The sequence below is a fragment of the Rhea pennata genome, chromosome 1, assembly GCF_028389875.1.
Source record: "Rhea pennata isolate bPtePen1 chromosome 1, bPtePen1.pri, whole genome shotgun sequence".
In the NCBI taxonomy this organism is placed as follows: domain Eukaryota; kingdom Metazoa; phylum Chordata; class Aves; order Rheiformes; family Rheidae; genus Rhea; species Rhea pennata.
Window position 1 is genome coordinate 87,280,798 of NC_084663.1, and position 14,977 is coordinate 87,295,774.

Here is a 14,977-nt window from a genome sequence, read left to right on the forward strand (position 1 = left end):
CGGGAGCTGCTAAATAGGATTATAGAGAAGCTGCAAATTTAGGGCAGGTATTAACGGTAGTGTACGTTTCAGCTTTCCACATATAGGATCAATGCCTCTTGATGAGGCATTGCACAGATAAAACTCTTGGATGCTCTCTGGAACAGCCAGGTTTAGAACCTATGAGAAATAATGCCAGTCTAGACATTTCGGTTTGAGTATTGCACAGGACCTAGTTCAGGTTCCTAGTTTTAGTGGAGGCCTCTCAGCAGTTGAAACCTAATTACACCCGTGTTTAGTACTGTTGCCAGAGAGTGGCCAAATAAATATAAAGTGCACAAATGTTCAATATGAAAAAGGGAGTTAGGTGAAAAGAAAGCCCAATTGTCAAAAATAAACTAACAAAAGGAGCAGTCCAAAAAGCAGGAAAGCTACAGCTAGCCTGGAGGCTTTTTCTTTTTTCTTTTCATTATTTAAAAACTCAAATTAAATGTATGGCACCACTCACAGGAAAACAGTGGTCCAGAAAAAAACCCTTCAATGGTTTCATAGACAAATTAAGGAGGAAATCATAGGAGAAGCTTATCTTTTCAGAAATATGAAACTTACCCAAATGAGGAAAACAAGAAAGTATATAAACTTGGCAGGTTTTCCTCTTTAAACAAACAAAGGGAAAAAAATAAAGGGGACTAAAAAAAGTATTTGAGGAGCGCTCTGCAAAGGATTCTCAAACTGATAGCAAAGAGGTCCAAAACCAGGATGTCAGTTAAGGAATCAGTGGGGCCTCATAAGGACCAAAGTATAAGAGACCCTCAGGGATAATAAAGCCTTAAGAGAAAGACTCAGTTCTTCATGTTGGACATCACTGCTGAAGATGTTTGAGAAATTACAACATTCTATGCATTCTGTAGCAGCAGATCAGAAGAGCTAGGTCAATGTAATGTAAATATATAGGAACTATTAGATAGAAATAAACAATTTAGATGTCAGTCAGTAGGATCAGATGGCATTCAGTGGAGAACCTGGAAAAAAAATGAGAAGTGAAATGACAGAACTGCTAGGCAAGGTGTGCAGTCTAACACTGTAATGGCCACTGTGCCAGAAAAACATTAGATTGGAGTCATCTTGGCAGTCCACAAGCAGATCTGTAGATGGGATTCTGGAAATCACAAACTGCTAATTTTGACTTTCATCTTACCGGAAATGACAGAGTACACAAAAAATAAGACACTGAATGCATGGAAGAAAAAAAATAATAAATAAATAAATAAATAAAAGGTCTAGGAAAGAGTCAGTATGGCTTCTTTAAAGGGAAAACCTGTTTTACTAACTTCCTGGAACTCTATAAAGGTGATAGTAAGCATGTGGATAAAGAGGATCCAGGAGACAACAGATTTCAGGCTTTTTAAATGCCTTTGACAATATTCTATGTTAAAGAATATTAAAAAACGTGGAATTGGAGGAAAAGTTCTTAAATAGGTTTGTGGCTGGCTAGAGAGTTGAAAGCCAAAAAGGTGTATTGATCACCTTTTAGAATGAAGAAGTCGGTAGTCGGGTCTCTTGGGATTAGTGCTGGGAGCAGTTTTATTCAACATTGTCATTGATGACCTGAAGAAGGTAGTGAGCACTGACATCTCCAAGTTTGTGGACAATGCTAAGCTTTTTTGGATAGTCAAATGCTATGCCAAGGGAGAGGAACTCCAAAAGGACTCATGAAACTGAGTGGTAGAAGAGCTTTAAATTTAAAGCATCTAGGAAAAAATAATCTAAACCTTGCTTACACAATATTGAGCTGAATCACAAATCAGGAAAGAGGTCTCGGAGTCATTCTTGACAATTCTCTGAAATTATCAACTTAGTGTAAGTAATATTCAAAAAAAGCTAGCAATATATCCTCATTTCATTGTCAGGAAGGGTGTTGAGAACAAGGCAGAGGTTTCATTTTGTTCTGTAAGACTGTAGTGTGCCTGTATTTTGAGTACTGGGTACAGCTCTAGTGTCTGCATCTCAAGAAGGAAGTAGTGAATTAGAGATGATACAGGGAAGGGGAATTAATGCTACAGGGGATGGAGCAGCTAACTGCCCTAGAAGGAAAGATCTGAAAGTCTGGGGTGCTTCAATTTGTAGAAGAGAAGGCTGAGGTGTAGATAAAATCAAAGTTTGCAAAATAGCAAAAGCAGTGGATAAACTGAGTGTGGAATTGTTCATCAAAGCCTGCAATACAAGAACTAGGTGGTATCTGAAACCAGTAGACAAACAGTCTGAGGTGGGTAGAAGAAGTGGGTACTTTACAGCCCAGACTTGAACTTCTAGAGATTGCTGCTGTACAAGATTGTGGAACAGACTGTTATCAGCAGGTTCAAAATGTTTGTTCAAGAAAATGGCTTGTCTTAATCCATTGCAAGTGCTCAGTGTCAGAAAGGAGATTTGACAAAGTCTTTATTTTATTGGTATTGTATGTATCTTCACTTCCTTCACTTCCTTCAGCTTCTCTGGATACAAAGTTGTCTAGTCAAAGTGAGAGAGTACTGTAGCTTAATGAGTAACTGCTTTCAGCTGATGCATGGTGACTGACCACATGCACTAATTACCTGCCCCTCTCGCCAAGAAAAACACGGTAGTTTAAACCATGATTTAGTCTGACAAATGATTTGTGGTTTAAGCTAGTACCTTTTGCTACACAGACCAACATACAGTCAGTTAGTACAATTCTGGTGGTAAATGTTAACTCGTTAGGCTTCAGTACCAAACTTGTTTCCAGCAGAACTCCATACCCTTCTGTGCACTCCTACTTTTTCCCCTTTTATCTATCTTCTTTCTTTGCAGTATTCAGTGCTCTTCTCACCTTGCTTAGGAAAGACTGTCTGTGTTTAAGGATCAGAAGTGAGTATAACTTGCTTGGAGCCAGAACTGCAAATAAGACTCAACAAATATTGTTTAGATCACTTTGTGTTTTGTTAACTGATTTAATGTCAAAGCCACTGGTGCAATGAAATGCACGTGCAGCCTTGGCTGTGAAAACAATGTCCAACAGAGTCAGATGAAGCTTTTAAAAGTAGTCTTTGTCAACACAAGTGCAACAGAGCACCATCTCCACTTCATCCATGACTAGAAGAAAGGAATTAGAAACTGCTTTGAACTAGATGGTTATTCCTTCTAAACGAAATAGAGGTCTGAGCTGAGTCATCTTCATTTGGCTCAATTTACTGTGTATCTTGTAGAAGTTCCATTTGTTGCATGTTTCTGCACTTTGCCTTGCACATAAAAGACTACAAGTGGAGTAAGTGTGAGGAAATAATAATAATAAAAAACGTTGGGGAAGGAGGTGAAAGGGAATCAGCTTGGAATATGTCATACCAGGCTGCTTTCTTGAGGCAGATATCTCTATACACCATTGGCAACCAAAATAATCATATGACTGTTAAGTTGGAAATGATTAAATTTAAAATGTGACAATAAAGAAATTACCGTTAGCAATGCTAGTAATTCTTATTTGTTGTTAACAAACACCATCTTCATCTGGGTTGTTAATCATATTGCAGACATGCTAACTGTCTCAAAGATGTTTAAAGCTTCGTATGTTCTTCAACATCCAAATTTGCTAACATTGAAAGGAGTGGATGAAACATGTAAGCAAAGGAGCAGAACATGTATCACCTTGTTCTTTGATGATTGTGTTAGCTAACTAGCACCAGACAAAAACTGCTGAAAAGAAACTAGAGAGTGTGCATCAGCAATCTGTAGTAAAACATAATGCTTGCCTGTCTTGCTAATCCTAAAGCAAATACCAGAAATGCCAGATCTGCAGGTTTTGTCAAGAATCCAAACATGTTAAGGTATGAGTTGTTGCATAACACATTTCTTATCTTTACATGTAGCAAGTCTTCCTCTTAGCATGAAGGGCGGGGGGGTAAATCTAAAGTATCTTTAAAAAAATCATTCTGTCTAGTGTGTTTCTGAAACAGTTAAAATTCCACAGTCCCTGCATTTCCCCAAAGTAGTTAAATGAAGAGTTTGGTGTATGAGCTCAGGTGGGGTCTCCTTGCTCTCTACCTTTTAAACCTGCCCTTGCAGCAAAGCATATGTACAGGCCTGATCCTTCCCTTTCATCTGCAGATCGGCATTTATTTGAGAGTACTGCAGAACTGAGGGACAAGCTGATCCACAATTCAATCTATGCTATAAAATTCAACACATCAAAAACTCGTGGTGTTATCCTGGGTCAGCAAAGTAACTGTTCCTGCCTGACTTGTGGCTGCCCTGAGCTGTAGCCTTATAGAGCAACTGTGGTGGTCTTGTTTCCTGACCACTAGCTCAGGTGTCTGTGAAGGACCTGACAGTAATTCTGCTGCCAGAAACACTACAGCGTGGCATATCTTAGGTAGGGATTGAGGGCCCAAACCTGAGCTGAAATGAGGCTCCTGGGCACATGGGAAGAGTGTGAGTGGAAGGACCAGGCAAGGCAGCTCAGGACCCTGACACAGAAAAACTGGAGCATGGTAACTTTGGGGTTTTACAGCAAACTAGCATTTGAACTGAGAAGAGCAAAGTCATTCTGTAACCATTGATCTGTTATCTCAGTGTATGGGGATGCTATGACACGCTGGTCAACAGTTAGTTAGTTTTCATGCAAGTTCACTTTCATGCTCTTGCCAAAGCATTTACTTTCTTTTTTGGGGGAGGGGGAGTTGGAATAGATAGGAAGAGAACATTGCTGTGCTGCTTGGGCTCTCCTAGCTCACTCAATCCATGCAGCATCCAAAACTTTCTATTAACTTGTCACAACGCACTTCACTGAAAAAAAAATAGATGAAGATAAACAGTTTTCTGATATCTGATACTGCTTATCTGTGTGGATTTTGAGAAAAATGCATATAAACACAGAAGATTTAAAGTACATTCTGATTTTATACCTCCAGGTTCCTGAGCATGCAGAACTTGCCTGGATTCTTGGGTGCTTAACTAATGTGCCACGTTTACTACGCTTACCCCAGTGGAAGGTACGATCAATTTAATAAATTGGAAGAGAATCTATAGGAATTAAGTAGGAGGACTGTCATCCTTGAAATACCTCATTTTCTGTGAAGTACCAGCTGCATCTTGGTTATCCTTGCTATATGGTTAAGTATTTTTTTAGTCCTATTGCAGAGGAGGAAAGTGTGTTTTTTCTCAGGTCTGTTGCTATCAGCACATGTATTCCTTTGGAAAACCACAGGATAATATTTTGGTAGAGGCTTGCAGAAGAGATGCTAAATGGACAGGAGTGTTTTCTAGTTGCATTAAAATGAGTTTGTTAAAATACTTGGAGTTATTTCAAGGCTTATTTAATAATAAAAGTAAAAAACTACTAGACATTCCAGTGGAAAAATTGAGCCTTTCTGATTAAGGATTTCCATAAAAGCTTTTCTTTTTCTGCCATGAAGACTAGATCTTATAGATTTTTGGGGAGATGGTGCAAAAGAAGCTTATAATTTCTGTACACCTTTTGGCAACATAAATACTAAAAAGATGCTGAGCAATGGAGTGAATACATCTTTAAATGTTTGCCTTTATAAGTTTCAATTAACTTCATCTTAGTACTGCATCAGCATTATTGCAGCAACTGTGTTCTTGCATTTAATTTCCTTAGATTTTATTTTGTTGTTTAGTAAACAGAAAAATCAAAAGGCAGGCGAGGAAAGTATCAAGAAAGGGAAAAGAATCTTAAGAACAGTTTAGCTTGCAGAGTTCAGAGCAGTCTTAAATACATCCAGATGTTTTCTTTTTTGCTGTTTTTCTTCTTAATTAAATAAAAACAGTAAAACTTAAATCCAGCAACCAGTGTTAATGCATGGCATAGATTACAGACAACCTTTTCAAACCTGAGGTTCTAAAGTTAAGCTCTTAAATCCAGCTTTGTCTGGATTGACTTTCCAAATCTACAGATAGGTGTTACAGGTGTTAGGCTTTGCAAATTAGGTTCCCTGAACTTATGCATTTAGAGATGCAGAGAGGAGAGAGGATCTGTATGAGTTGGAGAGGAAAATCTAAAGAATTTGAATGGTCTTAATGAAATAATTACTTTTCTAGGGAATCCTGTGTAATATAACAATTGTTAAAAGCAAAAAGTAGATAAGTCATTTCTCAAACAGCCTGAATTGAATCTTGATTTAAATGATCCATATCCTAGTGTGGTAAAGAACTTTGGGGCAAAGGGTGCATTGTGGGAGCAGTGTGAACTGGTGGAGAGAAGGCTGGACTCTGCCTCTCTGGACCTCAGTGTTACTCCTGGCTGTCATAGATCGTCTTGGTGATTGTGGGTAGTCACTTCCCTCTACGTTTCTTGATCTCTTACCTGTGAAACACAATATTAATTAATACTTTTTATATCTCTAAGATGTTTTAAAATGCTGTCTAAAAGGTTAGAGGTATCATTAATAAGTGCAATAAACCAAGTGTATTGTTTTGTAGTTTTAATCATTTGAGGTAGTAAGATTGCAAATAGAAAGAAAGTACATGCCTGTATTTTCTCCCTAGTAAAATGTCACAACAATAAAAGAGAATTCATGAATATAGGACACAAAATAGGACTTGCATAATAGCAAGGAGCACATTCTACATGGCATGCTTTTCTCTAGAGTTACACAATGAATGGAGTGGTTGAAACCCTCAACACTCAAATACATTGGAGTTCTGTTTAATTAAAATTGAGATCAGACTTTGACAGCATTAGCCAAAAGAGTAATTTCTCTCTGTTCTTGTTTTGCAAACAGATGAAATGTGCCAGCCAGAATAATGAAGGAACCGTTGGTTTGTTGACCTACCCTGTGCTTCAAGCAGCAGATATTTTGCTGTACAAGTAAGAGGCAGAATGTGAACCCGCAGGCAATGTCTGTTCAGCTGTTTTAAAGTGGACATTCATCAGGTCAACATGTTAAATTTTTAAGTGGGGGAGCTGAGTGTGATTAGATCAGAAGATCAGAAATGGATGACAGGTATTTTTTACCTCTCAAGTGAAATCTAACCAGGTTTGAAAGTGACTACAGAGACAGAAAGCTGGTCAGCTCAGACCAATTCTTAGGGAACTATAACACCTATTGCTTTTAATTTATATTTATTATAGACTTATAGACATATATACTTTTTTATTTTTTATATATATGTTATTTTATTTTTACATATTATTTTATGCAGAGCTGCATAGAGATACTTAAGCTGCCTCTATGTGTTATATTTGTGTTATTGTAGAGTTCTGTGTAGATGGGTTGGAACTGCCAAAAAAGTGAATAATTTAGTGTGTTATTACAGCTCTGCACCTTGTGGTATCTGAGCTAGCTCAAATTTCTCTGGGATACACTACATAATGTAATGAAAATACACCCTACAGAGAGCCTAGAGACTGAGCATGCCTAAGTCCTAGCCTAGCTGCTAGAGCTTGTAATGCATTGTCATGAAGTCCAGTTGTATTTTATAATATGATTTAGATTGTAACTAAATGTCAGAGACAATGCACAGTGTATTAATTATTTCTATGTTCTACTTGTATGTTCTTTGTAGAATTGTTTTGAAGTAGGTGACATTGTGAATATTTTTGAGGACAGAGAAGTAATACAGAACTTTTAGGAGGGAAACTCTGGGAGGACAGAGTAACCAAGATTAGCAAATTGTTAATCCAGAAAAAATATTTTTTGAAATTTAATCCTGAGGGATTATTATTAAGGGAAATCAGTAATGTCAGAAGACTGGTAGATGATATTTCTAATTCAGTTGTATTTTAACTAAAAATAATGGGAAGTAAGCAAAAGGAAAAAATGAATTTGAACATTAGAATAATCTTCAAAATAGTGTGTCCTGTTTGAATGTCAAGTAGTAATTTGGGGTGAAATTTAGACTTCATCAGAAATCACCTTGCTTTGATTAAGCTCAACCATATATTGCATCTCTTGATAAGATCCTGTGATTCATCATTCCATGCTGAAGCCTGTTTTTTGTTTGCTACTAAGTGTATTAACAGCAGGCTGTCCAGATAGAGAACAAAACAAGGAGGTGAAGGAGAAGCAATATCTCTTTGAGGAAATTTGGCCTAATATCCTTAATGGGAAATGTTGTGGTGGGAAAACATAAGACTGAATGGAAACACAGGAAGGGAACAGCAGTCTGGAGAATTAAGAGCTGGAGGAAGGGGAGAAACAGTACTAATTCGGATGAACCAAGGATCAAAGAAAAAGGAAAATGAACAAAAGGTAGATACAGGTATAAAAAGGTAAAAATAGGTTTAAAAAAAGGTATAAAAATAACAACAAGACAAATATTAAAAAAATCAAGGAAAAAGGAAAAAATCACACAGAGGCATTCATAAAAACAGTATGCTTTCTTTTTAGTGGCAAACTGTGTGAATATGGAACCATTTTGGCATATGGAAACATTTCTTTTGACTTGCTTAAAGTTTATTGATTATGGTAACTGATTTTCTTTGAGTTAGTTACAGGCCACTATGATTTCCTATTGTCTACTGCAACAGATTTTAGGTTGCCTTGCTGAATATTTGGTGGGGAATAAAAGTGGATAAAATGATTCCTGGATATCAGCCTAGTGATTCAGAATAGGAAGTAAGGAATACCACGTTGAACTGAGACTTTCTGGGAGCTTAAAAGATGGATAGTGAACTTTGTTTCACTGGAACATGTCCAGGATTCAGAGCTGAATACCCTACAAGTCTTACAAAAAAAATCAGCTGGGTGGAGGGAAGAATAATCAAAAACTGGCAAGACTTCAAGTCTGCTTCATCTAAAAGAATCATGTGTTTTTAGTGAGGATGATTAACTGTGGGAAAGAATCACCAAGGGAAGTAATGGATTCTTCACCTCCTCATGTCCTCAGATGCAGGTTGTATTTTTCTACATAACTGCATTAAGGTTGTTGAGCTCAATACAGAAGATCAAATGGTCCTTTGATCCTCACAATCCTAATCTGAGAATGGTAACAGAGAATGGTAACATTTATGGCAGTAGAAACATTGACCTGCATGATACTTACTTAATACTGATCCATGAGGGAGAACCACTCTCTCCTTTCCTTTCCTTGATAATCTGTAGTACTAACTTCTGAACAACAGTTATGACTTCCTGAGACTTGATAAGGCAAGGTGCTTGGGCTTCCTGCCTTGTGGATCTTTCTTGCATTGTTCACGCACTGCAATGTGTGCACGAAACAGCAGGAGATACAACAGACACCCTTGTTTGAGTTGAGTTTGATGATTTGCTCTTACTGGTATCTTTATCATACATGTTTTCATAAAGGGCTGTTTTCACTCTTGGAGATATGCTTCACTTCAGCAGAAAAAGCATATTCATACTCTGCTACAGTCAGCTTGGGATCTTGTTCACACAGCACCTATATCTAGCTGGGACTAAGTATTTGGCTCAGTCTGGCCCTCAGTCATGGCAGGAGCTATGACAGTCTTGAGTAAGGTTTCAGCAGAACTGAAGAGCTTTGCTGAATTTCCTGTATCTGTCTTTTATTAAAAGGTCGACACGTGTTCCTGTTGGAGAAGATCAAGTCATGCACCTGGAACTAGCCCAAGATATAGCACAACATTTCAACAAGAAATATGGAGAATTCTTTCCTGTGCCCAAAGCCATTTTAAGTGAGATGGTTGTGGTTAATTTTTTTCTTTTTTCTAAACTGCTGTTCATGGTTGAAGATGGATATAAATGTGTGGAAGCAGTTTCAGGGACCAGAAGAAAGAAACAAACTGATGACAAAGCAGTGGAAAAGTAAAAACTGACAGCAAAAGACTAGAGGCTGTACAACTGAACTCCCAAGATGGACATAGGGCTTTGCTAATCCCCGGTAAAGGAATGCCTGTGGTATCTGATATTCCAGTCTTGGGGGGGAGAGGCAGTCAGCCTTGCTTTCAAGTACAGGGCCTTTTAAGAGTGGAGTGTCTACTCCATGATGCTAGTTCAGGAGACGTGTAAGGAACAAGACAAGCAATATCTAGCAGGCAGAATTCTGCAATGCCTGAGTTTACATTAATGTTTACAGTAAGTATGCTGTACAGTTTTTAGGTTTATTACTACAGTGCTCAAAAATCCTTTAATCTTTTAAGTATGCTGAAGTACTTGCATATTTCAGTAAGGGTTTCTTACAGAGCTTAGACTTTCCATTTTTGATCTTAGTCTCCAGGAGACTTGCAAGGAAAACCTCTTCAACCATTTTTGAGCTACAGGGTCATAGGCCGGGGGGTGAGGGGGAGTCAGATGGCGCAAATGGCATGTTTATTAAGAAACATGAAGAACTGGGCAAAGAAGAAGGATTGCATCTTTGTTGTAAGTAATCTAGAGGAATGCACAGTAGAGACCTTCGCCCCCAAAAGGGCAAGGAGCTCTCACCTTAGGAAAGACAGGCTGTAATAAACCTCTCTTGATTTTCAAGCCTCAGTGACAAAAATGGTATTAGTCCCAGAGCATGGCTTAGAGTATACTGGCTATTGCAAACTGCAATATCTAATGAAGAATTGAATAATAAGCACTGTAATGAGGAGCTCAGTGTGCCCTAGGACACAGGTGAGATTTTATATCAGGAAGTAAAAAGCTCAAAATGAGAAAGGAGCATTTCACCTGCCTCATGAAAAACATACCTTCCACAAATATTTACAAACCAATGCAGGTACTACATTACTGTGGATATACAAACCAATTGCTGGTACTAAATGACCAGTGGATTTAGGAACTTACTCAGACTTGCCAGCTTTAGGAAGCTAAATCATCTGGGCTTCTTCAAACTTAAGAGACTCTCCCAAAAGACATTTCAGAACAGAGCCCCTTCTGGAGCAGCCTGATCTGTGCTCTGAAAGAGACCTTGTCCCTTCACTGAATGTGTAAGGAGCTGATGGGGAATGTGTAGATAATTCAGTTCACTGTGTAATTTAGTTAGATGTGTAAAAATGATTGATGTGAATCACTGCTATTAGATCAGTGGTAGTTTATGTGCTCAGTTGAATGATGTTTTGGGGGAAAAGACTGGAACTGCTTGAATTGATGCCATTGAAATACTTTGCAACATTCCTCTAATGCTATTATTCTGTAACTTAGTAGTAACTTAGGTGTGTAACTTAGTAGTTTGTATGATACCTACTTCTCTTTTATCATCTGAACAATGTTTTTCCTCTAATGGACCCATTAGTTTTTGTTTAGGGAACTCTTGAGAACTAACTGTCTGTATTGATATTTAGGAGAACTGCAAAGAGTTCTTGGGTAGGAGAGTTTCCTAAAGGAGATGAATTGTTGTGGAATTCTTCTTAGGCAGTGGATTTAACCTGCTTCCCCAGTGTTATGGAACCTTTTGCAAATGTTCAGTTCTTACTCTCTGGGTAACTGGGCTCTCTTGTCCCCAGTGCCAGGAATACAAGAGAAGAGAGAGTTTGCAGGGGAAATGAGCAAACAACCACAAAAGATATTAGGAAATGTCATAGCAAAAGTGTCTGTTCAGGAAGGAGAGAATACAAAGAGGAGAGAAAATAAGTAGGTTTTCAGTCACTTTATGGAAGGAGAAAAATGACTTGTCAGGACAGGAGTAAGGACTAAACAGGAGTGTATGTAATTGCACTCAGAATTCTTTTTTTTTAAGCATGGACAGACAGAACTGACAAATTTTGATGTGCTGCTACAAAGTGTTCTCAGCAATCATCATAAGAGATTATTGTCTGTGAGTGTGTATAACTGCAACTTTTTTTTTTTTTTTTAGGTGCAACAAAGAAGATAAAGTCCCTCAGAGATCCAGCAGTGAAGATGTCTAAGTCAGACCCACAGAAGTTGGCTACTGTTAATGTAGCAGACAGCCCTGAGGAGATAGTCCTGAAATTTCGCAAGGCTGTGACTGACTTTACCTCTGAGGTGACTTACGATCCAGTGAGTCGCCCTGGTGTCTCCAATCTGGTGTCCATTCATGCTGCTGTAACAGGACTTAGTATAAAAGAAGTGCTGCACCAATCTAGTGGTCTCGACACTGCTCGCTACAAAATGGTCGTAGCAGACTCAGTTATTCAAAAATTTGCACCCATCAGGAATGAAATCAAGAAACTCCAGGAAGACAAATCCCATCTGATAAAGGTTTTGGAAGATGGAGCAGAGAAAGCCAAAAACCTGGCTGCCCCCATCTATCAAGAAATAAGAAGACTGGTGGGATTTCAGTAGAAACTGCTGAATAGTTGCAAGGACTTTTTTTTCCTGGGGCAGCCTTTTTTTTGAATTTGTGTCTTCTTAATCATTTCAGTTTGAAACAAAAACTTGTATCCTGGATAATCAAAGTAGACTATCAAAGTTTTTGCATCAAAAATTTGTATAAAGCCAGTTCTTCCCAGTGGGACCAGCATTAAGCTAGTCTGTGTGGTCAAAGGAGGAAGGTGCAAGCAATCACAATTCAGAAGGAAGTTCCACAAAAGCAGGATAGCAAGGTTACCCAACTGGAGTGTGGGTTTTTGTTTGCTTTTTTGTTGTTTCTGCTGTTTTTATTGACCACTGCAAAAAGCTCAGTTATAGGGCAAGATAATTTGAATCTAGCAGAAAGAGTTGTAATCTTCTTGAGAACCTTCCTTACTGTGAGTGCAGTCTTAGTCTTGTTACAGAAAGACAGCACCTCCCATTGATGGTTATCCTGCTGTGATGTGGAACCAGAATAAAAGCATAAATTTTACAAATCAAAATGCTCAGGGCATTGGTAATGAAGAGAGAACTTACTGCCTTTTCCTATCACCTCCACAAACTCAGTCTTATTTCTTATCTGCATCTAGTTTGTGTGAAGTGGGTTAGTCTGTCTTACCTAATGTACGTACACCCATAATGTAAATGTTGTCTGGCCTCTCTGACAGTCAGTCCAAAGAATCCAGCAATTGAATGTGAACTTTGCTTCTGACACCTGTGCCATTGTGTTGGTCAGGTACTTTGTCAGGAAACTATGTGTACTTCAGCTGCTGCTTTTCCACCTGTTATTTGGTTATGGAAGGAGCTCCAGGATTGTAAACACAGCATCAAGTCTAGTATTACTTTTAAAAAACAGGCAGGAGAGGAAAATGTTATCCTGAGTGGAGCAGATTTTATGCTGAGAAATCAGAGATCTGTAAAATTTACAGACTTAATTGTTTAAAAGAGTATTCTGAAGTCAGAACCAGAATTACCATCAAAATATTTTGTCAGAATGGGATTAAATGCATCTTTATAAGCTCTCGGTAGTGGTCCTCAAGAAAGATCCATAATGAGTTAGTCTCTGCTGATCTTAGGCCTCACAAGTGCCACAGATTGAGATTTACAGACCTTGCCATTTGTTGGGGAGTGTGCAGCAAAGGGGAAGTGTCAGAAGGAGACATGCTCTCCTGAAGAGTAGGTAGTAGTACATGCTCAAAGCTAACCAAAGCCTTACTTGTCCTGTGCCAGCACACTCGTGCTGTGCAATTGTTCTGGTGCTCTGCATTTGAAATTGCTGTACTAAAATGTAAATTGAATTCATTTAGTACTCTGGAAGCTATCAACCATGGCGGCTACTGGGAGGAGGGAAATAAGTGTCTATGAAATATGCCTATGGCAGTTGTCACAGATGATTGCAGCCTTACATGACTGAGTCAGTAAAACTGTTTTTTCTCCGTGTAATGCAGGTTTTTTCAAAACTATATAGTATTTAGTTAGTTAATTATCACAGTGAGGTGATTCAGAAATATTTTTGTTTGATTTTGCAAAAGAGGAAGTCATGAACTAGATGTTTAGGATTCTGCACTGAGACCTGTATTTGTTAAGGATCTGAAGAAAGAGAACCATGAGGTAAGATGGCTGGTGATGACAAAGTCAGTCAAGGCTAGAGGAGCAGAGTAGGTAGAGGGAATGATGAGAAACGGAACTCAGTGTAGACAAGTCCAAGGTAATGGCCTCTGGAAAGAGTAAGTGTATTCATGAATACTCCCAGGTCTCAAAATAGCTGTAGCAGGTTGGGAAAGGGCAGAGGTATTGCTGTGCATATTTAGTTTTGTGAACCTTCCTTTTGTCAGTGTTTAACAGATAAAGAAAATTACTTAGTTTGCACAAGAACTAGGAGAAAAAATTGTTAAGACACTTCTCAAATACAGTTAATGTCAAGATAAAGGCATACTAGGTTCATTTAACTCCCTTCCATTTGTATCACACCTTTAACCTGGTGACCAGAGAAGTTGGGGAATTTTATTTTTACAATCCCTTTAACCCTATTTTGAGGACTAATATTAACATAGGGAGGTGGACAAAAGGAGTAATGTGATGAAAATAGGTTAAAATAAATGGTATAGGGAGAGTTTTGTTACTTTTTGTAGTATCCACACAAAACATATGCAATTAAATTTAAAGGGCAAATGAGTAAATGTTTATAAAGATATATTATCTGTACATGATGCATGCTTAATTAACCCACCTGCCACAAGCTCAGCTTCATTTGGTAACTAAGACTTAATAGAATAAAGAACAGGATGCTTCAGCTGAAGTTACATCTGCATGTTGTAAGTATTTTTCTTTTACACAAAATCTGTGGAGCTCTTGCTCCTTCTGTACAATAGAAGTCATAACAGATAAAATGAAGCAAAGATAGTGACACTCTCTTCAGTTGCAGCCCTCCTAAGCACAGCCATGTTCAATTACTACTGCGCACCCAGCAATTGGCTTTAAGTGTTTGTTAGGGCACTTCGTGGCATAGATTGGTTTGAGCAAAGATCACTCAAAAGGATCCTTAGGGTAAGCAAGCACAGTGCTCATGGAGATGCTGACGATCTTCCACACTAACGTATCTGGTTTCTATGTCCTTCTGCTTTCTGCTAGCAAAGGCAGGAACCTGTATTGAAAAGACAGATTGTTTCAAGGACTTACTACGTTTTTGGGTACTCAGGTTACCTAACATCAGAAGTTGGCATTCAGCACATCTCCTGTTCAGTGAAAATGAAGTAGATGTGTTTGTATATCTTCAATATAATAAAAAGGGTGGGGAGTCAGAGGGAGGAGAAATC

At 38.3% G+C, this 14,977-nt stretch overlaps 1 protein-coding gene across 2 annotated transcripts in view; it reads left to right on the forward strand.

Moving 5' to 3' along the window:
* WARS2 (tryptophanyl tRNA synthetase 2, mitochondrial) overlaps positions 1 to 14,460 on the forward strand; it is a 41,954-nt gene extending 27,494 nt beyond the window's left edge. For both annotated transcript variants that reach the window (XM_062594903.1, XM_062594910.1), the window contains 4 exons: positions 4,899 to 4,979; positions 6,732 to 6,817; positions 9,486 to 9,604; positions 11,707 to 14,460. In XM_062594903.1, the coding sequence (XP_062450887.1) occupies positions 4,899 to 4,979; positions 6,732 to 6,817; positions 9,486 to 9,604; positions 11,707 to 12,155 (735 nt within the window). In that variant the 3' untranslated portion in view covers positions 12,156 to 14,460. The remainder of the gene's footprint in view (positions 1 to 4,898; positions 4,980 to 6,731; positions 6,818 to 9,485; positions 9,605 to 11,706) is intronic.
* Positions 14,461 to 14,977: the final 517 nt, after the last annotated feature.